This window comes from Alligator sinensis, unplaced genomic scaffold (genome assembly GCF_000455745.1).
Source record: "Alligator sinensis unplaced genomic scaffold, ASM45574v1 scaffold88_1, whole genome shotgun sequence".
Lineage (NCBI taxonomy): Eukaryota > Metazoa > Chordata > Crocodylia > Alligatoridae > Alligator > Alligator sinensis.
Genome location: NW_005842347.1, coordinates 874,377 through 898,215, shown reverse-complemented (window position 1 = coordinate 898,215; position 23,839 = coordinate 874,377). Strand labels below are relative to the sequence as shown.

Sequence of the window (23,839 nt, the reverse complement as noted above, 5' to 3'; positions counted from 1 at the left end):
TGCGGCGCGCGCCCATCCGTGTCATGCCTCTGGAGGCTGGCTATGGCTGGGACTGTCTACCCTGGGGGGCGCGCTGGCAGGGTCCTGGGCCCTCCCGTGAGCCCTCCCGTGCGAACTCCGCGCTAACTCATGCACCGGCAGAGAATAATTTGCTTCATATGCATCTTTGGAACGAATCTGGGATGAGTGACCTGTACTTACACAAAAACATGGCAGATCCACCACAAAGGTCTTCATCTCCCCTATCTTTTGAGGTGAAGAGCCTCCCAACCCAGGGAAAATCATAAATATAGCTCTTACAGTGGCTAGATGCTATAAAAATATATACACTCTGTACCCTGGATAGGAGAGTGATGTTTATATACAGCTGGTATAAAGCCACCTGTAGGATTAATAAATTGTATATCTGCACTGCTTCCCCAGATATACCACACTCTCACATATGTCTGACCTAGAAATGAACTGCTGAAAATGCTCCAGGGGTGTTCCCCTAAGGCCCCTTTTGGCACCTCATGGAATATTTGGGCTCAACCCTGTAGGGATGCCCCCATAGTGGCTTTAATGGTGTATTTCTGGGTTAGCTGCATGAAGGAAAACATTCTTGTAGAAAAATGCTGAGCACATGGTATAGACATACCCAGAAAGTCCATATTGTTCCACAGTTGGTAAGTACAACCTGATATCGTTGACAAGTGTGCTGCCAAGGGAAACAGTTTGTTACGAGGGATGCCCAAATAGAATACCTGTTCTACTTAACTATTAGAAGTCAGTCTCATTGAGGCTTTCTTGCTTTGGTGCAGCACACTTCAGCTAATAAGCTTTTTTTGGTGGATGTCAGACCATCAAATCCAATTTGTTGGAGATAACAGTGCTGTACCTGGGTCACTGTTTTGCAAAGCTATAATGAACAGAGTGATTGGAACTGCATTGAGAAGTTCACTAAACCCAAGTACAAGAAATGCCCAGCAAAGTTAGGACTTCCATGATGATCAATTCAACATCTTGCTTCAATTTCTTCAGGAACCTTGGTATGATGTTCCCAAAGAAGGCCTCTCTCAGTATCACGTCCAAGGGATGAGAAAAGTATCTAACATGTAGACAGTATTCTGGTTTGGATTAAACAGGATTAAACACAGCAGTTCTCATTCTAGGCTGTGAACAGATGTAAATTTAAAGCACTTTAAAAGGGTAGAGGAATTTGTCACTTGCAACACATACCAGCTGTTCCTATTTAACTGGTACTCCTCCTGAAAGCAAGCATTATCGTTGTAACTTTAGTTTTGAATGAAACAGAGATACAGAGTCTCAGTGGTTTCATTTCACTAATACTGCTACAGAGCAGACAAAAATATTGACTATATCAGAAAATCTTATAATAACTTAACTTAGAGGAATAACTGTTATGTCTCTGTATATCCCAACTCCAGAGCAAGTGTCTTAACTGATCAGGATCCCACTTTTGAACGTGGATGTGCAATACTTGAACCTTGATTAGCTACTTATGGTTGTCTGAAAACTGTCTTTTGAAGTGATCTGCTAAAGTAGATGCAAGACAACAGCATGATTTAGTAATAAATATAGCAGATATAAAGTCCAGATACAAGCAGCCTCCTGACAAAATGAAGATGACCCAGGGAGAGCCCTGTTGATGTAATAAATGGATGTGGTGGTTTCTGTCAGCATCTTGATTGTGAATGAAAAAGAGAAATGATTTGTATGTCATGTGGACAGGTCCACATTTCTAAATATTTATACAGAAGAGGGGATTTGATGACACAAATATGAAAATGATGTAAATGATGTATACTACTCTGACTGGTAGCATACGAGGCATATGCTAACAGAATAGTATACATGTAGTACAGAGCAGCAGAGATACAGAGAAGGATATTCCATTGCATATCTTATGTGGATTTTTTTCTACAAGTTTAACAAGAAGATAACTTCTTGAATGAACATGACTATCATCTCTACATGGTGCTTACTGGTGAACACACTGACTTCAGCCATCCTTGGAGTGTAGGAAAAGTCTGGGAAACTGAGTCACACACATGTAAAAGGCTACATATTTCAGAAGCCTAAGGTAGGTTTTTACTAGTATCTTTGGGTGAGCTTAAAGTTGGTTGATGGGGTTCACTGCATTTTGCAATTTCCTCTTTGAAAAGTACACTCTCAATTACTTGGAATCTGACACAACGTTCTTGTGAATGCTATTCTTTCAATACAAGTACACTTAGATGTTTTTTCTGATTTTGAAACCTAGTGTAAAAGAGATTTAATTTGTTACTTGCAGTGGTGATGTACCTCAGTTCAACTGATCAATGAAAGAATAATAGACTTGGATCCCCTGCTTTAAAGAATTAACATCCACCAAAAGCTAAACATTTCATGAATAACTATGGTGCAGCTGAAAGACTAAAGAACAGGACACTGTTGTTGCTAGTAAGATGTCCCTGCTATAAAAATGAAGTATTTCCTATAAGCTGAACAAAAAGATGTGAAAAGAGATATCTTGAAGGTCAAAAGTCATGAACTAACTTGAAACAATGAATGAGTTTAAGACAGTCTCTAGAACAACATTAACCCCTTTTCTTTCAGAAAACCTCTATTCCTAAACTCCAAAGGTGACCTTCACTGCTTCAGGTTGCATGTCTTATTTGACCAGCACCTCATAGGTGCTGACTTTGTTTTTTGCCGGTGGGTGCTTGCACACTTAACAAAACCAAAAAAAACGGTACTTTACTTTTAGTTTGGCGCATTCCTGTGTGAGCCTGGCAAATGCCCAGAAGAGGCAGCACGTTACTTCTACCTGGCTCTGCAGTATCTGTATAGGTTGGGTGCTTTTGCGGGGCTTTTTCAGGACTTGTATCTAACAGCTGATTGACTCAGCTTTAGCTAAAGCACCAAAAAGACCAGCTGAAGCACTCAATCCTTCCAGTAAATTGCAGTTTTTTTGTTTGTTTTTAACATTCATAAGCATGGCTCCCTGGGTGCTAACAATGCACTAATTTATTTTGATGGGTGCTTGAACCCTGGAGCACCCATGGAGTCACTGCCTATGCAGCACCTCACATCAAGTCTCCAAAAATGGACAGAGGAAAAGCTTAGGAAGCAGGAAGGAAAGAACTGAAATTAGATGAGCTAGTGCTTGCTGACAATGTCCAGTACCCAGAGGTGAACAAAGTTCAGACTTTCTAAAAAATGGTTACCAAAGTTGACGGAGATCCTTGAGACAGTATGTCAAACTTTTGACCCAGGCATCAAACCTGCACTTGGTGGAAAGTGCAGATTTGCAGAGGAAAAGGGAGCGGGTCATCACCATGGAATGCCTGCCTCTCTCTTAGCATCTCCAAGGTAACAGGTAACAGTACTGAGCAGATGAACCCTGCTTAAAGAAAGTCTGTAGTCTTACCAGCTTCATACTTGGGGCTAAGACAAATCAACCCAGAGAATGCAGCATCATTTGGAATAGTCCACAAAAATAAGAAAGTCTCATTTGTTTTTGAATTAGTCAATTCATGTCCTTTAAAGGGAAGGTCCTCACCTATGGTTTGTACAACACTGGACTCCCCTGAGGATTGAAACTAAAGAGATCTTTCTCATTGCTCCAGATGTGGCCATAGTATGCACTACTGTATCAGACACATATAGGGCAGCTGAATGGATGTGATCATTATCAATTGTCATAGGCCATGGGAGCTTTTAGTTCTTATTAAGGTTGCTGAGCTGGCTTTAGAAATGCAGATAAATCACATTTAGATAAGACCACCTGATGATCAGCCATGCACATTTGGATACTAACAGATAACAGACTTTACAACACTGCATGTCTTTTCCCTGGATGTATACTTGCAGACTCTTCCTGCTTCAACCTCCACTAGACAACAGCTACTACAAATGATCCTAGTACAGGTGGGAATAAGAACACAAAAATCCTTTTGAAGGAACTCAGTACCTTCTGCCAGCTTGTTTCTATATGGCCAGCTGACAGGGCTACGGAGCCAGGGTTCACAGCCCCCTACCCCTGGCAAGAGTTGGGGGCTGTTGCAGTGGTCCTGAGCCTGCGCCCTCCCCCAAACTGCCTGCCTGCTACAGGAAGGGCATGGAAGACCAGCTCCCCACTGCTGCATGCACTCGGGTGAGGCAGGGGAGACCTGTGACCCCCTGCTCTGTGAGTGGGGCAGAGGTGGGGGCAGGTGTGAGCTGCCCACTGTAGGCTTGGGCTCCCACCCTGCTTCCCTCCCCAAGGACCTCCAGAGCCTGGTAGGTGCAACCTGGCACTGCAGTGAACTGCAGGGCCATGCAGGGAAGCTGCTTGCTGCCATGAGCTCTGCACTGTCCTGGCAATGCACCCCCTGTGCGCATGCTGCATGTACAAGGGGCACCTCGCTAAGGCAGTGCAGAGCTCGCAGTATCCAGCAGCTTTCCTGCATGGTCCCGCTCTACCCTGCAGTGCCGGGTCACACCCACTGGGCTAGGGAGGCCCCAGGGGAGGACAGCAGGGTGGAAGCCCGAGCCTGAGCCCCTAGCAGGCAGCTCACACCCATCCCCACCCACACACAGATCTGAGGGGCTCCCCCTTGCCTCCACAAGTGCACAGCAGTAGGGAGCTGGCCCCTCCCCCTTCACCCCCTGAATGAGCCACCTGCAGCCCTGTCCCGCTCCCTGCGGGGGCCCTGCAGCTGTACATTGGAGCCCCGGGCCCCAAGCCCTGATGATCAAAGCCCCAACTGCAGCTCCACTTGCAGCCCCAGCCCTGCCCAACTTCCTGCCTCCCTATGGAGGCCTCAACCCCTGCTCCCCTTTCCTGCAGGTTGCCTGACCACCCTGCATGACCACCCTTCTCCTGCTCCCTCCCAGGTCCTTGCAGGCTGGACTCTGCCAACCTGCAGAGAGCTCTTTGCAAAACTGCAAAATCTACAGATTTCCCCACTAAAATGAGAAATCTGTATGTTCCTCTCGTAAAGGGGAAAATCCATGTTTTTTTCCACTTTCCATGGGAAACAGAAAACCCAGATCCCTGGTCTTCACCAAAAAAAAAAAGGTGATTACGTACTTAGCTACATTTATTGCAGTTAGGGCCATCCTTTTTGGCAGATGTGACAGAGCACTGCTGGTGTCTGACACTTTAAGAGCCTGAAGCATCAACTGGCAGGTGTGGCCCAGCTCTGATGAGTGGCCATTTTAAGATCCAGGCCAGCAGAGCTTGAGGCGGCACTCTGCTGCCTGGCACTGAGGAAACAACATCTCCTAGTAGAGCTGCTGTTCCAGTAACACCAGAAGGTAAGGGCAAGAGCTGACAGGGTGTATGAAGGGCAGCCTCCTGCTTAATTAAGACCTTAATTTTTGAGCAACAAGGCATGGCAGGAGAGAAAGGCAGGTGGCGTGCCCAGAGGCAAGTTGGAACTAGCACTGTGGCTAGTCAGGAAATTCCCCACTTTGCCACAGCAGTCATGCCACAAATTAGCCCTGTACTATTCTCCAGTGCCACTCTGATCCCCTTTCTCTGCCTGATCTGCTGCTCTGCTTTCTGCTCCCTGTCCTATCTGCCACTGTGCTGCCTTTCCCCTCCCTGATCCGCTGCCAACCACTCAAAGGTTGCCTGTGCCATTTGTGGCACACATGCTGCAGGTTGGCCACCCTTGATCTATTGTAACAAGGAAGCAGGAGTTCAGGCCAGACTAGAAAATGAATAGATTAAAGAACAGCAGATGTGTTGTACGTGTTCAAGTCAGCAAAGCGTGGCAAAATTAGGAACACAGGACCATAAGAAAGTAGTACAGAAAAAGATTTCATAAAATCATCTACTCCAGCATGCTGCTTATAGTAGGATTATCCCTAACTAAACCATTCTAGCTTTCTTACTTCTTGAGCATTGGGGGAGGAGAATGGTCAATGTTAATCCCTTCAGTAGGCAAAGCAATAATGCTCTAAACTGCCCATTGGTAAATTGCATTAAAACTATCACTTAAGTCCACAAACAATATTCTGGAATATGCAGCAGAACTTTCCAGAGTCCTTCATTATCCACCCTCCCATGGCTCCCGTTTTTAGCACAACTCATAACTACAAATAGTTGAGAGGCTGGAAGTTACAAGAAGGTTCCTAAAAATCAAAACAATTAATACTTGGAATGATCTTCCAAACAAAGTATTGGATGCAATAAACAAATTGCTTCAAGATGGAGCTCACCAAGTTTATGGAAGGAGCAGTATGATAAGATAAGGGTAGTCTTGGATCAGCAGATATGATATATGAATTCAAGTATTTGGTATTCCTATAAAGAGGTTGAAAAAAACTTGGATCTTCATTCAAGAGGGGTTTGCAGGGCCCACAGAGGTGTTCAGCTTAGTGGTTAGAGCTGGGGGGTGTTACCAGAGTCCACAGTCAGAGGCAAGCCAAAGTCAAACTAGTGCTCATGTGCTGAGCCAGAGGGGTTACCAGAAGCAGAGGTGAGGGGGCAACCCAAAGCCAAACCAGTGCTCTGAAGTGCAGAGACTAGGTACATGGGCAGTATGCAGGAACAGGCACCAGGGAAGTCATACAGATGACAGCTATGTACAGACTGGGGCCAGTTTGAGCACCAGGGGCCAGATGCTGCAAGAGCTCCTTAAAAGCAACCCTGGAACCAATCAACAGGCTCAGTGTTAGCTGTCCTCCTTAAGAGGGATGAATGTTGCTGACCTAGCTGACCAGCTGCAGAGCAGAGGCCTTACAGGGGTCTAATAACCCCAAACTTCAAGGCTTCTACTAAGCACCAATGAAGTCTAGGAAGAATTTGTCCTCCCATTTAACCTATATTTTAACCTTACAACCTCCCTGTCAGTGTAGAAACTAGGCACTGACAGTACACTTGTCTCCCCTCTTCTTTGCTGTGGCATGCTGTAGGGTGCTTTGTGGCTATGATGCATAAGAATAGTCAGATGGAATGATCTTGCACAGACTTTGGACAAACAAGTGCTTGTGAACAAATGCTATGTAGAAGTGCACGTGCCTATCCCATGAGGTGCATCTCAACTTTTCCATGGGTCTCGGTTCTCTTACAAGCGAACAGCATGCTCCTAGCGTTGTAAAAATGGCACTCGGGTAAGGGTAACCACTCTCTCCTGCCACAATTTGTTCATCTATATAACTTGGGAGGAAGATCTTAATCCTTGCGCGTGTTGTCCTTAATTCAGCCCTGGCGTCCTTTTCTGGGGCTCCGCCTCCCCTGTACCCTGCCTTACACCAACCTTCAAGATCTTAAATAGATGTTCCAGGGCACACAGACTATGCTTTCCTATAGTGCCTTCTGAGGTAGGTAATATAGATAAAGCAAAACAATACACAACTCGAAGATCACTCCAGGGCTTAGTCCCTTCTCACAGTCCTCTAGCCTGGACTGTAGGATCTGCAGTCAGAATGGTCCACTGTGAACCACTCTTGCCCCCACTGTACTCAAAATTGTTCTCTGTCTTCTCTTTCAGGTCCCTGGTCTCTGGTCAGGTCCCAATCATTTGTCCCCAACTGCCAGAACAAACCTGCAAGTAAGTTGTTTGGCTCCTCTGAGCTGCCTCAGTGGGCTTCCTACTAGCAGGCTGCTTTCAACCATTTGCCCCTCCCAGGGCTTCCAAACCACACTTCTGGTCTGCTCATCTCCTCAGGTTGGGCTTTTTAACCCAGGTGCAGGGTTCCTGCTCTTTAAACACTGGTGGCACATGCTGGGGTTTCCTTGGCGCTTGTCGTCTCACTCAGCCCCATTTTTCGTCGCTGCTTCACCACCTTGTGCTGACTCAGCAGGTAAAGTGCTTCTCGTGTTTCCTCCATGCCATCACGGGGAACTTGACTCTTCAAGTAACAGCGCTATATGAAGATCTTACAAGTTCAAGCTGCACTATAATGAGTATGTAATAGAGATACTCTGAGCTTTATCTCTAGAAACACAGGTTTCTTCTGTATCTGTACCAAACTCTCTCTTTACATTATTTCTGGGGCCTAATGACCTAACCTTTCTTTTGTTTACAAGTCAACAATATCAATACTTTCTATTTTCAACATTTCATTTCCCCCATCCCCCAATTTGACAGAGATCGCAATAAGCAAAAAATACATACAGGTACCTTAGCATGCAGCTCCATCTCTATTCAAAAGAAGGATTTATTTATGTCACACACATAGCTAATGGTACTATTTTGCTAAGTTATAATTAGTATAATTATCATTCTGAGTGAAACAATATTTTGGTTCAATAAGCAAGTAATAAATGAAGTTATTTTAGTTTTTCCAAAATTTGTTCCCCCTAAGAGAGAACCTATTTCTTCATGGAATTCCTTGCCAGGAATTTTACTTCTCTAGTTCTAAAGTAGGTATAAAGTAGCTGAAATTATATGTTAATAAAACATTAGGGCAGACTCATAAAATCATTCACTGGCAAAGCAAATTAATCTTTATATTTGGGTCTGGAAAGCATTTATCAAACTGTGCTATTTTCTACTATATAGCACAGAAACATTTCCCAGGACATTTTCTGAGATATCAAGATGACACCCAGCAGTTTTAACTGGCTTGCAAACAACTGTCTTCAAGAGCTGACTAGAAAGGACTAACAAAAGCTCTCTTTCAAGTCCTCATTCAATAAGGGCTCTGCTTCACTATCACTGGAAGACAAAAATGAATCGTTTCTAAATTAAAACTCTTGATGATATTTTGTAGCATTGGACATTTGAGCCACTGGAGGAACAGAAGCTACTAGTGGAACTAAAGTTAAATGGCCTCTCTGAATCAGTTTCTCTCTAAGATGCTACCCTGCTCTATCTGCTTCCTAAGGTCAAATGGCTTCTGCAAAGAAGGAAAATAGGTTGAAAATAGTCTTGGCAAGAGTTGGGAGAAACGTTCCTGGCCTTAAGTCAGACTTGTAAACATGTTCAGCAATCACAACTAAGGTGAGGAAATGTCCTGTTCTATACATGATGCCCACTCTTCTGTGCAGCATATACACCTACCTGTACAGCCACTGCTTACAGGAGAGCAGGGAGCTTTTATTGTTTCTCACTGTAAGAGGTATCTTGTTCCTATCCATTGCACAGCAGAGAATTCTGGAAACAGTATAATGAGTGAATGGGACCTAAGTCTTAGCAGCAACCACAATTCAGGTCTCTGCTTCCATTAGCCAAAAGAAAAAAGGGAAATAACTGGTTGTTGTTAGGCATTAGCAGAAAATAGCTCAGATGGCCAACCACATCACCTATGAATACCCTTACAGCCCTCCTTAAGATGCGCAAGGTCTCATTGACATTGACCATTCAACCTGTTGCTGGCTTTCTGGCCCTCATGCTTCCAAAATATGTGTGGTGAGACTTGCTTCATCATCATCAAGAAACAGAAGAAAAAAGGATAGATTATCAGCTTGGGTTTCTTGGTGGACTCAGGCACAGGGATGCCTATACTGTGAACCCCAAATAGCCTTAAGTATAAAGATCAGAACTGAGACATTCAGCTTAGCCAAGATGATGAAAGTTCTGAGCATGTATAATAGTAGGAATTTTGGATGCTTAAATTATTTGCTGGAAAAAATTAAGCATCTAAAATTTCTCAAGCACACACGTGGTTAGATAGGGTTTTTGTGTATTACTTACTAGATTTAGGTGCCTGAATTCTGCCTAAATTGTGCTTCAAGCACCTACATCTCTTCCGATCTATCCCTAAATCTTTTGTTTTAGTGTTTGCTTTCAGTGTGTCATTTTTTTTTTAAATGTATTTACAAATGGGGTACTCTAATGTAATTGTTTTCTTGCACTGTCCTCATTTACATTCTTCCTAATAAGAGTCCTCTACACTTATCTTTTTCTTAAAATGGTGCCTAAGGCTAATGAAGTATTATTACTTACTGTTTTCATCTTTCTCAGTCGCTGATTCCTACACATATGCCATCTTATTCATTTAAACCTCTGCTATGTGACACGATGGCACAGTGAAGACATTCCCCAAATTAAACAGGAAAATTGCTGTTTCTTATATTGTTTCATTTTCTTGTGGCAAGAAAGACTAGCTATAACTCCATAAAATCTAGATCTATATTATACTTTTTTTGCTTGTGTTCTGATTTCTTCTGCAAATCTCCCCTATGCCTTCTATAGATTATAGTCACTGAGTTTTGCATTTCTTTCCAGAATCCTCTTTCTTGATCATAGTGCTAAGGCTTTCCTCCAAATTCTCCTTCATTTAATTAGAAGATTGAAAACTAAAGAATTACCTTCCTATTAGTTAGAGCCCAGGGCCAGAAGATACCATATGAAGTGTGGCCAGACACAAATGTTAATTTAAAAGCTAATAGCCAGCTCAGTACCATCTTTTGTTTTGCTGTTACTGAAGTCTAATCAGAAAGGGCCAATGGTTGTTTTGTCTACCCTCTTAAGTGGTAACTTTAAGCTGTACTAATGGGCACATTTTTAAAAGTCCATTTTTATTTATAAAGTAAATCTCTCCAGAATGCAGTGGTCTAACTTATCATGTATTGAACTGAAATTAGTTGAAAGTATGGCTGCTTTCCAAAAAATTCAGTCATTCAGATTTTTTTTACCCTGATTTAGGCATATATTTCTGATAACTAATTGCATATAATCATAAAAAGTATCCTTAGCATATGTAGGAAGTTACTTTTCTGCCCTTTTAATTTAATTTTCTTCAGGATAACTAAATGAAATGCACATTAAACAGTTTACCCTATCAATTACTAAAAGATTATATTCAAAACTGGAAGCCTACTGAGATGAAACCATCAATTAGTGCAGTATTTAGTTAATAACCTACTGACATGCCAAAAATAAAATCACAATTATTAAAACATAAGTAATATATAAAACTTTACTATAAATATATGAAGTTTTCATTTATACCATTTTAAAATAACATTTCAATAAACAATTTATCTACTACAAAGGATGTCATGCTTACCTCTGATTGTGAACTGAATTTGACAGTTACTGACAAATATGTGTATTTATTTTAAATTGGCACTTTATTACCACTGAATCTTAAAAACAAAATCCCTTCACTTTTTTCCTACCTCTAGCAGTACCCCACTGTACTTTAAAAAAATAGTGAGCCAATCACCTGAACCTAAAGACATGATTTAGGTGCATAACTGTAAAATTGAATTTCAGTGAATGCCACTCCTGGAGTTTGGCACCTACAGGTAGGTGTGGCAATGCTGAGCAACATCACACCTAATCCTTTTTTGGATTAGTAGTATACAGCAAACCAACAAGATGCAGCCTAAAAGAAAGCGCAGTAAACATGATTTTTACACCTGAACAACACGGTGGTGACAATTATAACAATACCACTCCAATTTTAACCCTGCTTCATTCAGGGTCAGAATTAGGATGACATAGGAACTTGAATAGTTACAGGACTATAAAATCAGTTAGATTGTAATAAGCATATGTACTTCCAAGAAGCAGCTCCCCTATATTTTTAAGGCAGCCAAGATGTACACTCATCCACACCCTCATTTTCCAATTACATGAATATCTTGAAAATGCAGGTTTTGGTGTTTTGTTTTGTTTTTTAAAGCCTCTAAATATCAGAGCTTTAAGTCCAGCATGTCATCGCATAAGAAAATATCATTTGCCATTTTAGTTTCTGCTAAAAAGTTTACAGCTGTGCTCCTAGTATACAGCTAATCAATTTAGCCACATTGAGGTCTCCAGGATGGATAAGCCAAAGACCAGTGCACATAATTTCTTCAAATGGCTCCCCATGTGGAGATGTATGTAGCTCAGAGAGGACTATAATCACCATGTTTTTATAGATTGTACACAATATATTTATTTAACAGGTTCTGGATTCTGGAAGAAATAGTTCCCCCCCTGCCCCCCTTGAATATGAATTAGGTAAAAAAAATACATTCTTTTGCTCCCTTCTCTTTTTATTCTCTCTGATAAAATAATTAAATAGGTGACCTTTATACTGGTAAATTTTATAATCTGTTATATTGTACTCTACAAGTACATTTTAAGTCGAATGTGATCAAGATCTTTAATTGTTAGCTCATCAGAATAAGAATCTACAGCTCTGATTTTAAAAGGTTCCAAAACTTTACTATATAGTAAATCAACTATATAAGGCAGAAAACAAAAATAAGGATAAATGTGGCAGTAAAACAAAAATCACTCTAGAAGCATAATACTTGTAATTTAAACTTTGAATGTTCCAGACCCTAGACTACACTTATGCAGCCCCACAGAAAGTTTAAAGTTTGGCAGTACTTGGTGGGAGTGCAGTCAAGTGCAAGAATGCAGAGGTAACTTAAAGAACTATCAGACTATGTATTATTACTTTTTTCATAAACAGTGTTAAAACTATAGTTAGTATAATATATTCAATGGTTCCATACAATTATTATAGTACCTCAAACATTCTTGGTTCACTCAAAATCAGTATTTTCATTTCAGATTGCAGAAGAATCTAACTTTTGAACATACAAAATATTCTTTTTTTTCAGTAAAAGAAATTCAATTACTTGTTTATAAATATTCAAAACTCACTTTACTGTTCCAAGATTGTGTGTCCTCCTGGATCTCTATTTTTTGCTTCACCAACTCTTCAAGGTGTTTTTTATCTTTTATAATCTTCTCCTCTGTGTCTTTTAACTTCATACAGTATTCAGTCCAAAGAGATTCAGAGTGTTTTAACTCACTCCTAATAGAAACACAAGAGTAAGATCATCCAGCTAGATAGAATTGTTCCAAGGTAGTTCCTCTCCATAAAGGTATGTAAAACAATTTTAAATCAGTAAAGAATTATTGTGATTCTGTTGGGTAAACTGCTTGAACATTTATATACTAATGGATTTCAGACCATCTAATCCAGGAAAGATTAGCTTCATTCTAGTCAGAATACAATTTTATCTGCTGAGGTACTCAAATATCACTATTGAAGACCACACAAAATAGATAAGTATTATGTCACTTATCTTGAAGTAGCATCTACACCAGATTTTGCACCACAGTGCTAGTCATGGTGTAAACAAGATAAATGATAGCCACTGCTCCAAAAAGCATCTTCTAGAATAGAATGGTCTTTCTACATAAATTATTTCACAATGACATCTACCTCAACAAAGTCACCATTTATTTCAAAACAGAAGATAAATCCATCCCATAATAGCACAGGTAAAATTTTAATAAAAGAAGTATGATAATATGCCCTTGGAGTATGACAACCACATTGGACCCTCTGTCCCATCAGCCACAGTACGTCTAATAAATTTTAAAGACTACAGGAACAATAATGCATTAAATCACTGAATTAATTTAGGTAAATTGTTTTGGTACATCAGCAGTTTGGTCAAAGTATTGCTACCAATCCTCCCTGCACCCTGTCTTCTTCCAGTACAAATATTGGTCAGGATGATGAAGGAAACAAACATTTAGATCAACTTGAATCTTTCTGAAACCTTGCACAGAAGTTGTAAGATCACAGGATCATAGGACTAGAAGAGAACTCATGAGGTCATCTAGTCAAGATGGCTACTCAGAGCAGAATTATCCCTAAACCATCTCAATCAAGTGTCTGTTTACCCTGCTCTGGAAAACTTCCAGGGATTAATAATTCACTACCTCACTAGGTAGCCTGCTACAATGTTTAACCACCCCCTCACAGTGAGAAAGTTCCTCCTAATCTTCAACCTCAATTTCCACTGCTGCAGTTTGAGGTCATTGCCACAGTCCTGTCCCCTACAACCTTCACATCTTAGAAGACTACCAAATCCCCACTCACTCTTCTCTTCCCTAAACTAAATAGTCCTAGTTCTATCAACCTTACCTCATAAGTAATGTTGGCAAAACCTCTAATCATTTTGGTCATTCTGGTAGATTCCAAGTATGGGGCCCAAAAATGGACACAGTACTCCAGGCGAGGCTTCACCAGTGACCAACAAAGGGAAGAATTACTTCCCTTTGCAAGTGGCATTACTGTTAATGCAAGGTATGCCATCTGGTTTTGGATTTTTTTGCAACCAGTTCACATTATTAGCTCATATTCAGCTTCTAAAAATACTGCAGCCTAGCCAATCATTCCCCAGTCTGTACTCGTTCATGCAATTATTCCACCCTAACTGCAGGACTTTGTACTTGTTGAATTCTGTCTGATTGATTTTGGACCATTAGTCCAGGTTATACAAGTCATTCTAGGTCCCGGCCCAAACCCTTCAGAGTATCTGCAACTCCAGCCAATTTGCTATCACCTGCAAATTTGCTAAGCACGCACTCAATCTGATCGTTCAAAGTATTAATGAAGATGTTAAACAATACCAGACCCAAGATCAGACTCCCTGGGAAACCACACTTGATACATTCTCCTAACTTGTCATTTAAACATTGATGACTACTTGCTGAGTACAATGATGCAACAACTTGTATATCTATCTTACAGTACTTTCATATAGTCTGTATTTTCTTAGATTATTAATGAGAATGTCATGGGAAACTGTCAAAAGCCTTTAAATCAAGATATATCAAATGTACAGCTCTTCCCCATAGCATAACAGGAACTCATGTTGATCAGGCATGACTTGCTCTTGGCAAATCCATGATGGCTAGCAGAATTGCCAACTCTCATGATTTTTGGTGTTGTTCTTAAAGTCTATGCTTCAGGAATGTGAAAAACTTAGCTCTTTCATACACACACTCCAATTGCCCGTCAAAAATGACAGGGGAGGAGCAGTGACAGAGTGGCACCAACCAATGCTCCACGCTGCTGTCGCTCTGCCTCTGGCCCTGTGGCCCCGCTCCCCCCCACCGGTCATTCTTGACGGGCAATTGGCTAGTCTTTAATATATGCTGAGCACGTTCAACGGTATGGAACTTTGCTGTTCTTCCCACCCCCCCACCCCCATTCCCCTCTGCCTCCAAGGAGCAGGGCCATGGAGGGGGGCAAGGCCAGCACAGCTGGCCTCACCACCCCACTCCAGACCTGCTGGGGGACAGTGCCGCCATGACAGCAGGGACTGAAGGGCTGGGAGGGGACAAGCCAATGCCGCTCCTGCCCCTCAGTCCCCACAGTCATGGTGACACTTCTGTCAGCACAGAGCACTCTGATTGACTGTTTCAGTAAGCATTGTCATTGGCTGCTGAGACAACCAATCAGACTGCAAATAAAGCGTTACAGACAAAGAGAGTAAGGCTTTTATAATATTGTGGGGGGGGGGGAATATATATATATATATTAAAGTTTTTCATATTCCTGAAGCATAGATTTTAAGAACAATGCCAAAAATCATGAGTGTTGGCAATATTGTGTCCCCGATCATCTTGTTCTTCTCCAAGTGCTTTAAAATAGATTCCTCATAATCACAAAGAAGGGTTGTACGGGAACTTGAGAGGTCATCTAGTCTAAACCCCTGCCTTAGGCAAAATCATCCGTATCCAAACCATCTGTCCCAGGGGGACACAAGCGGAGGCCCCAGGGCACCCTCCCATGGTGGGACCCGAGACAGGGCTGACCCACTTGAAGAAAGAAATGAAAAGCCCTGAAAATGGGGCGTACTTACTGTTTTCAGAAAGAATGGAGCCACACCGGGACGAACCACCCGCACAGTTTGTCAGCCACTTTTATTGATGGCTGGGAGTGGTGCCAGCCAATGACGTCATCAAAAATCGCAGCCTGGCTAATTTAAAAGCCAGCAGTGAAGGAATGGAAAGGGGAGCAGCAACGCTGAAGCCAGGAGGCAAGGCTGCTCCTGGGCTGAACACGGGCTGTGTCAGCAGCCTGACAAGGAGCCAGACGGAGACCCACAGGAGGGGTCCCAGTGTAGCATGAACTGAATTAACGTAGCTGATGTTAACATAGAGTGTAATAATAGTGAAATGTAACCATGTTAGTCTTGTCCTGTAAGCAACTTGAAAACTCCATTTTGTATCCTTCTCCTTGACATAAGTGAATGAACTTTGCATAGCCTTTATGTATGAGTGCGGGTAAAAGGGTGAATGTTGAGAGAATGGCATAGAGACGGAAGAAGATTCAATTGTTTATGTAAGCAACAAGCCGCCAAATGTAAGTTACAAACCACTAACTAACAAAAGGCTGAAGAATCCCTTTGAAGCTTGAAGGCACAAAGGACATAACAGAAGAAGAAATTCTGCCAGACAGGCAACAAAAACACTCCAAGGCTAAGATAAGCTGAGGACAAAACAACAACCACAAAAACAGAAGCTGGGTATGGAAAAACCCCAAAGCACTGAAACAAAGGATGCCAATCCCTATAAAAGAACACTTTGAAAATGCCAAGTTGGGCGAGTCTCTTTCTCTACTGCTGTTCCATCGGACCACAGATACATCTGTTCACCCCACTCCAGCTGTTATCTTTAAATCTGCTATCTTCAAATCATCTACTCAAACCCGGGTTGGCCACCCTGGGCTGATACTGAGCAACTATTGCTGGCAACTATATCTCATATATGTGTGGATGAAATGGTTGTTTTCTGTATGTGTATGCCTGTGTGTGATTATGTGTATGATGATTTGTGTGTGTTTGTATGAACAGTGTGCTTGAACCTCTGTGTCTAACTCATGTAATCAATAAACGGGGCACCTTGCCTTATCCCCCTTTATAAAAGTCTCACTCATGATTTGAGCAATTGGCAATTTGTGTAACACCAGCTCCATTAAAAAAGGCATCTCTCTGGCTTGGCTGGGCAGCCGGGCCAAGGACAACAGCATCGAGGAATCCTGAGGACCACAGACACTGGACCTGTGAGTAGGGCGGGCTGAAGCCCCGACCCCCAACTATTCCTTTCTATTTTCCTTTTTTTTGTGCTGTTGTTTTAGAGGGCCCACAAGAGCCCAGAGCAGAGAGGGAGACTTTAGATGCCCCCTTGGGTCAAAGGGAAAAGGCAACTCAGCATACCACTATGCCTCGAGAGAAGAGTGAAGGGACAACAAGAGATGGGCAGGGAGAGAGAGCACAGGCAACGACATCAAGGGACAGGCCACAACCCATCATCCGGCAGTCCTGACAGCTGGCGCATGACTGGGGTGTAGGGGATATGGAGCCCCAAGAATGCCCGCTAAGGGCAGCACCTGGACTATGAGAAGGAGCCCTGCCACTGAAGAAAAGAAGATCAAGTCATGGCAGGAAAGTGGTGGGGCCTCCCTCAGGGGCGAATGCAACCCAACGCCTAGGCCTTAAGGACACACCCTGAGGCTGGCGCTGGGTGTGCACTCTAAAGCCACTAGAAAGCACCTATAAGAGGCCAGACGGATGCACCATCCTATACCAATTACTTGTCTAACCTCTTAGCAAAACTACACAGTCCACCCTGGCACAAAAACCAAGACATAACACCCTAACCTGCCACAGGTAAAGCAGGGGAACCATGGTAGTCAACATCCTGCTGCTGCAAGGCTGTTAATATATGAAATCCCAGGGAGAAGGCCATGCTGCCTGCTAGAGGAAGGCAAAAACCCTCATAGTTTGTACCAATCTAACTGACCATGAAGTAAAATTCCTTCCTGAGCCCCAATATGATCAACAGGGATCCTGGTTTTCTCTGTGTAAAAATTGCAAATTCTCTGATTAAAAACCCCAAAATCCATTACTCCCCGCCCACAGCCCCCTGGGCCTTGCTGGTGCCCATCACTCCCCACCCATACCCCCTGGGCCTGCTGGTGCCCCTCACTCCCCAACCACAATTCCCTCAACCCTGCTCGTGCCCCTCACCCCCAACCGCAGCCCCCGGGCTCTGCTAGTGCCCCTCAATCCCCACCCACAGTTCCCTCCCCCCAACCCTGCCAAAGGGGGGCCCCAGATGTCAGGGCTACAGGGTCAGGGACTGAGGTCCGCAGCCCCCTGCCCCCGCAGCAGTGCCCAAGTCCCACCTGCTGCTCGTGGGAGGTGGCAGCTATTGTGGTGGAGTGGAGCCCGGAGCCCGGCTTCCCCTTCCCTGCATGTGGCACGGCTGGAGCAGAGCTGAGTGCGGGCTGCCCGCTGCAGGCTCGGGGCTCCCCACTCTGTTGCCCTCCTGGCAGGGCCTCTGTAGCCCAGCAGGCAAGACCTGGTGCAGCAGGGCAGAGCAGGGTAGGAGAGCTTGGTGCCGCCACTGCAAGCCAAGTGCTGCCATAGCAAGGCACCCCCTGCCCACCCAGCAGCAGCAGGGGTAGCAGTGCAGGGTTGTGCCTCCAACTGCTACCCAGCAGGCAGCGGGTGCCTCACCATGGTAGTGCTTGGCTTGTGGGGACAGCACCAAGCTTCCCTGTCATGCCGAGTCCCACCCACTGGGTTCCAGGCTGCCTGGCAGCCTTGTGCATACAACTGCACATGGTGCCCCCTGCTGACCACTCTCCTGCCACTTCCCAGCCCCTTGCAGTCTGCAACTCTGCCAGCCTGCAAGGAGAAAGCCAGTTTCCCACGTTTCTCTCCTTTAAAGGAGAAAACATGTTTTTCTCCTTAAAATGTGAAAATCCAGCTTTTCTCCTTAAAATGCTGTCAGAGCAGAGCTTAGTGGTTGAGTGCCTCGGCACAGTGGAACTTTCTAGCACAAGGCACGGTAAGATTTTGTACGAGGGAATTTCTCGGCACGGTGGAGAACCCCGGCGTAGAAAGGTTCCCGCCACTCATATGCAAATTCACACATTATTATTAGCCGGTTCTAAATTATTCCTACGTGCCGAGTAGCAATGGGCTCATTAGCCGTATAAAAGGTTGGAGCAGTTTCCACCCAAGTTGGAGAACTCCGCCCCCATCTCAGAGTGAACGTGGTGGACTGATCAACCGCTGATGACTCCCCGTCGCCGACCGACCCCGATGTACCCCCGTGTCCTGCATGCTCGTATTAAAGATATCTCGTCGAATAAGAGCTCCTCGGTTAAACTGTAACTGAAGTTTGAAGTTAACTTTCTTCCTACGCTGTACATCTCGACAGCGTAAGTAAAGCCATCTTTGTTTGAACCAGTACGCGTTTGTGCCTAATTCTACTCCAGCGGTCGAAAGTACCCATCTGTACGTGCCGGGTTTGTGGTCACAACCCAGCCGACCCTTTCCCGGATCCTCTTCGGCCCCCACAAATGCAAAAGTCCAGGTTTTACTATGTTTTTCCATGGTGAACGGAATACCCAGATCCCTGGTGGTCAGTCTGACCCTGAGTGGAAGGGCAAGACCCTCTAGCCAGGATCCCTGCAGCTTAAAGTCCCAGCAGAAGCAGAAACACGAGCACACCTGTCAAAATATCCAGCCTTGGCTGCATCCAACATCCAAAACCTCTGAGGAAGGCTTTTAAAAAACTTTTATACACATAACAGCAGGAAAGGGGCATAGAAATTCACTCCCAGCCCCATGCGGCAACTAGCAAAGCTCAGAAGCATGGGAAATAGCCACAGAAGAATACAGGCATAGCCATAGGCGGTGTGCAGGGTGGGCACAGGGGGCATGTACCCCGCCCTGAAATTGGCCGCTGCCGGCTTCTGGGGGTGGTCACTGTCCATACCCCTCCCCCTTGCTGCTGATGTGGCCAGTGGCGGCTGTGGACAGTTCCCACTCGCCATCATGGTGTCCCCCCGTCTTGAGAGGCACAAGTCGTTCATGGACATAGCTACACCTAGATCATCCCTGACCAATGGCTGTCTAACTTTTTCTAGAACACTTCCAGTGGTGGAGAGTCCACAACTTTCCCATGCACTCTGTTCCATTACCTCACTGTTGTAACAGTGAAGCAGGCTTTTCTGATATCCAAACTAAACTTACTTTGCTGCAACTTCAAGCCATTGGCTCATGCCCAACTCTCTGCCTCAAGAGAAAAGAAATGTTTTCCCTCTTCTTTATGGCAGTCCTTCAAATGTTTAAACACTGCTATCATGTCCCCTCTTAAGTGCCCTTTCCTCAAACTGAACATGTCTAGCTCCTTCAACCTCTCCTCGTATGACTTTCCTTCCAAGCCCTTGATCATTTGTCACCTGCCTCTGGACCCTCTCTAACTTATTTCATAGATTCATAAATTCATTCAGAGATTGTTAGGGCTGAAAGGGACCTCACAGATCATCAGGTCCAGCCCCCCTGCTCTAGGTAGGAGAGCTTCTCAAGCCCTTTTTCAACTTCTCCAAGCCTTTTAAAATGTGCTGCTCAAAACTACACAGTATACTTTATCTGAGGTCTAACCAGTGCAGAGTAGAAAGGCACTATTATCACCCATGTCTTGCACCTAATAGCTCTATTGATGCAACCCAAAACTGTATTCACCTCTTATGCTGCTGTATCACACTGCACTCATGATAAGTCTGTGATCTACTAAGATTCCCAGATCCTTCTCTGTAGTACTGCCATCCAGCCAGGTGTCACCGATTTTCTATTTTTATTATACTTCCTGAGGTGTAGCTCCTTGCATTTGTCAGCATTGAATTTCATCCTGTTAGTTCCAGCCCAACTTTCTAGTCTGTCAAATTCCTTCTGAGTTGCATGCCCATCCTCCAGAGTGTTTGCAATGCTTCCCAGTTTCATGTTGTCTACAAATTTGCTCATGAAACTCTCCATTCCAGTGCCCAAATCATTAATAATAAACACACTAAGCAGCAGTTGGCCCAGGACAGACCCCTGCAAGACCCCATTCAAAGCCTCCTGCCATGGGTCCATTTATAATTACCCTTTGCTTGAGGCTATTGAGCCACTTGTCTATCCAACCTTACAGTAGTTTTGTCCAGCACACATTCCTCCAATTTGTTTATAAGAAGGTCATGCAGGACCATGTCAAACATCTTGCTGAAGTCCACATACAATACATTAGGGGTGCTCCCATGTGAATCCCCACAGGTCAGGAAAAACTGGCAGCTGGAGAGCAGTGCAACTTCCACATGGCAGGGTCCAGCCCTGCCTATGCCATTATTGCACGGTAGGATCAGGGTTGGGGCACCCACTGTGCATCTGGATCAGCCCAGGCTTCTCCCCCTCCTGTGCGTCTGCTCCCCATGTGTCCAGATTGGGGACATTTCACTCTGTTCTGCCCTGTCTGTTTGGATCAGATCCAGGTTTCCCACCACCCTGAATCAAGACTTCACCTTCCCTCTCCCCCCTCTCCAGTGTGTCTGGATCAGGGCCAAGCTGCTCCCCCATCCCACAAGCATCCAGATTGGGACTGCTCAGTCCTACCCCTCACCATATGTCTGTATAGGGGTTACTTCATCCCATGCCACTTGGTGATTGGATCAGGGTCTGGCTGCCTACCTGCCCCACCCTCCATGGCTGGATGAGGCTCTGCTGTGCCAGCAAGATCTGGCTTACAGCCAGGCCTGGCACTGCTCATCTGGCCCATGGGATAAAAAAGTTGGACACTGCTGCACTAAATTCACAGCATTCCCTTCATCCATCCAAGTAGTTACTTTGTCAAAGAAGGAGATCAAATTTGTCTGACACCGTTTGTTCTCAGTAAATTCACGCTGGCACTCATGATCAACTTTTCCTCCTGAAGATGTTGCAAATGGACTTTCTTGGGATATGCACCAGTACCCAAGTAAGTTCCTAGGTACTAAGATGAGGCTAGCCCATCTATAGTTCTCCAGGTCCTTCTCTTTGCCTTTTTTAAAGGTGGTATACTGTGTTGGCTGTTTTGTAGTCCTCTGTTACCTCATTAATAGAATCATAGAAAGTTAGGGTTGGAAGGACCTCAGGAGGTCATCTAGTCCAACCCCCTGCTCAAAGCAGGACCATCTCCAACTAGATCATCCCAGCCAAAGCTTTGTCTAGTTGGGTTTTGAAAGCCCCCAACGATGGAGCTTCCACCACCTCTCAGGGTAACCTGTTCCAGTGTTTTACTACCCTCCTAGTGAGAAAATTCTTCTTAATATCCAATGTAAACTTCCCTTGCTGCAACTTGAGACAGTTGCTCATGGTTCTGTCATCTGCCGCCGCTAATAACCTAAATCCATCCTTTTTCGAACCCCGCTTCAGGTAGTTGAAGACTGCTAGTAAGCCTCCTCTTCTCTATATTAAATAAGCCCAGTTTCCCCATAAGCCACCTCGCCCAGCCCCCTCACCATTTTTGTCACCCTCCGCTGGACTCTCTAATTTATCCACATCCTTTTTGTAGTGAGGGTCCCCAAACTCTACACAGTACTCCAGATGTGGCCTCACCAGTGCTGAATAGAGGGGAATAATCACTTCTCTTGACCTACTGGCAACACACCTACCAATGCAGCCCAGTGTGCTGTTAGCCTTCTTGGTAACAAGAGCACATGGCTGATTCATATTCAGTTTACTGTCCACTGTAACCCCCAGGTCCTTTTCCGCAAAGTTGCTGCCCAGCCAGTCTGCCCCCAGCCTGTACTGATGCATGGGACTGTTCTGTCCTAAGTGCAGGACTTTGCACTTGTCCTTGTTGAACCTCATGATATTCCTTTTGGCCCAGTCCTCCAATCTGTCTAGGTCATCTCCCACAACTTCATGAATATCATTGCTAAGGGCTCCTAGATCTCCCCTGCCAGTTCCTACATTACCCTCAGATGACTCTGGTCCAAAACAAATGGTCTTTGTTGTGCCATTACAATTCCCTCTGTCCTAACTCAGACTTTTGCTGAGTCTTGCTCTGTCCACACTGGGACCTTCTCTCCTGGTCTCTCTCTCTCTCAGCACCTCCCTCATTCCCTCAAGCCCAGCCAGCCACACCTGCAATAAAACTATTGTCTTACATTGGGTGACTGTTGTCCCCAGGTTAACGAAACAGTGCGTCACAGAAAACAAATCAAAGAACAGTCTCTGTGGCCTGTCAGGCCAAGACTGCCATCTGCCCCTGGGGTGAAAAGGGCATATAGATGTCCTACTTAAGGAACTATTTACAGAAGTATTTACAGTAAAGCCTGCCCACACTGAGCACCCCAGCCTAGCCATAGAGGAGTCTTATGTTTTTTTTCTCTTCCTTGAAACAAAGATCCTGTTGGAGATTACATAATCAATGTTAAGCTTTTGTGTTTCTTCCCATCTTTACGCAATCTAATTAATAATTCCTACCTTCTCTCTTTCCTCAGAACTCTGCATAATACAAGGCTTACTACCCAATTCTTTCAGATTTCAAATACATTCCAAATTGGTTCTTAACTATTAGCTTGTACAACTTTTACTCTCCTTCAGTATACAAAGAAGTTTTTTTAGACTTTCTGGCTTGGAAGCAAAAGATATTCTTCAGCAAAGTTCAAGAATCTCCACCAAATTTATAAGTAAACATATTTTCTTCTTCTTTCTCCCCTGCAGAACACTGATTGTATAGGATAATTTTTCCATTACTAAAAGTTCCGATAGTTTTTCAAAACAGTCAGTGATTTTAAAAGTTTCACTTATCTTTTAGTGGCTACAAGAATTACAATTACAAGCACTGGGAAATGATCAATTCCCTATGACTCATCTTGCACAGTTCTCAGGAAGGTTCAATAACATTAAGGGCTTATCTGATAGCTAGCAACCTCTTATTTCCCTTACCATGTTTGATTCTAGGACATGACTATTCTATGTTGTAGAATTCTCTCAACTGACTATGCTCCCTCCAACATTAACCTTCTCCTTTACTATAAATAAGTTAAATTTTATGTGCAATTGGAGTATTTTAATACATCCTTTTTATATTTGCTTCTATTTAAAGACATTTTCAAATGGCTAGCCAGCATAAAAAAGGAAGGAACGTGTATATGTCATGTAGAGGTATCGAACCACTGCCTATAACCAGTATGTGTTCAGCAGCAACATGAGATATAAAAAAAGTTGGAAAGCCTAAGTAATATCACAGGCAGAGCAAATAAAAGGATGTTTTAACTTTTTAGAGCTTCAAATGAAGACTTCCAGTAAGGAGGCAAAAGCATATAAGTACTAAAATTGGGAGAGAGATGG

At 43.8% G+C, this 23,839-nt stretch overlaps 1 protein-coding gene across 1 annotated transcript in view; it reads right to left on the bottom strand.

The window, feature by feature from the left end:
• The window catches only part of CCDC178 (coiled-coil domain containing 178), a 387,761-nt gene that overhangs the window by 276,049 nt on the left and 87,873 nt on the right, over positions 1-23,839 (bottom strand). The window contains exon 10 of the mRNA XM_025210410.1: positions 12,528-12,681. Coding sequence (XP_025066195.1) covers positions 12,528-12,681 — 154 coding nt within the window. The remainder of the gene's footprint in view (positions 1-12,527; positions 12,682-23,839) is intronic.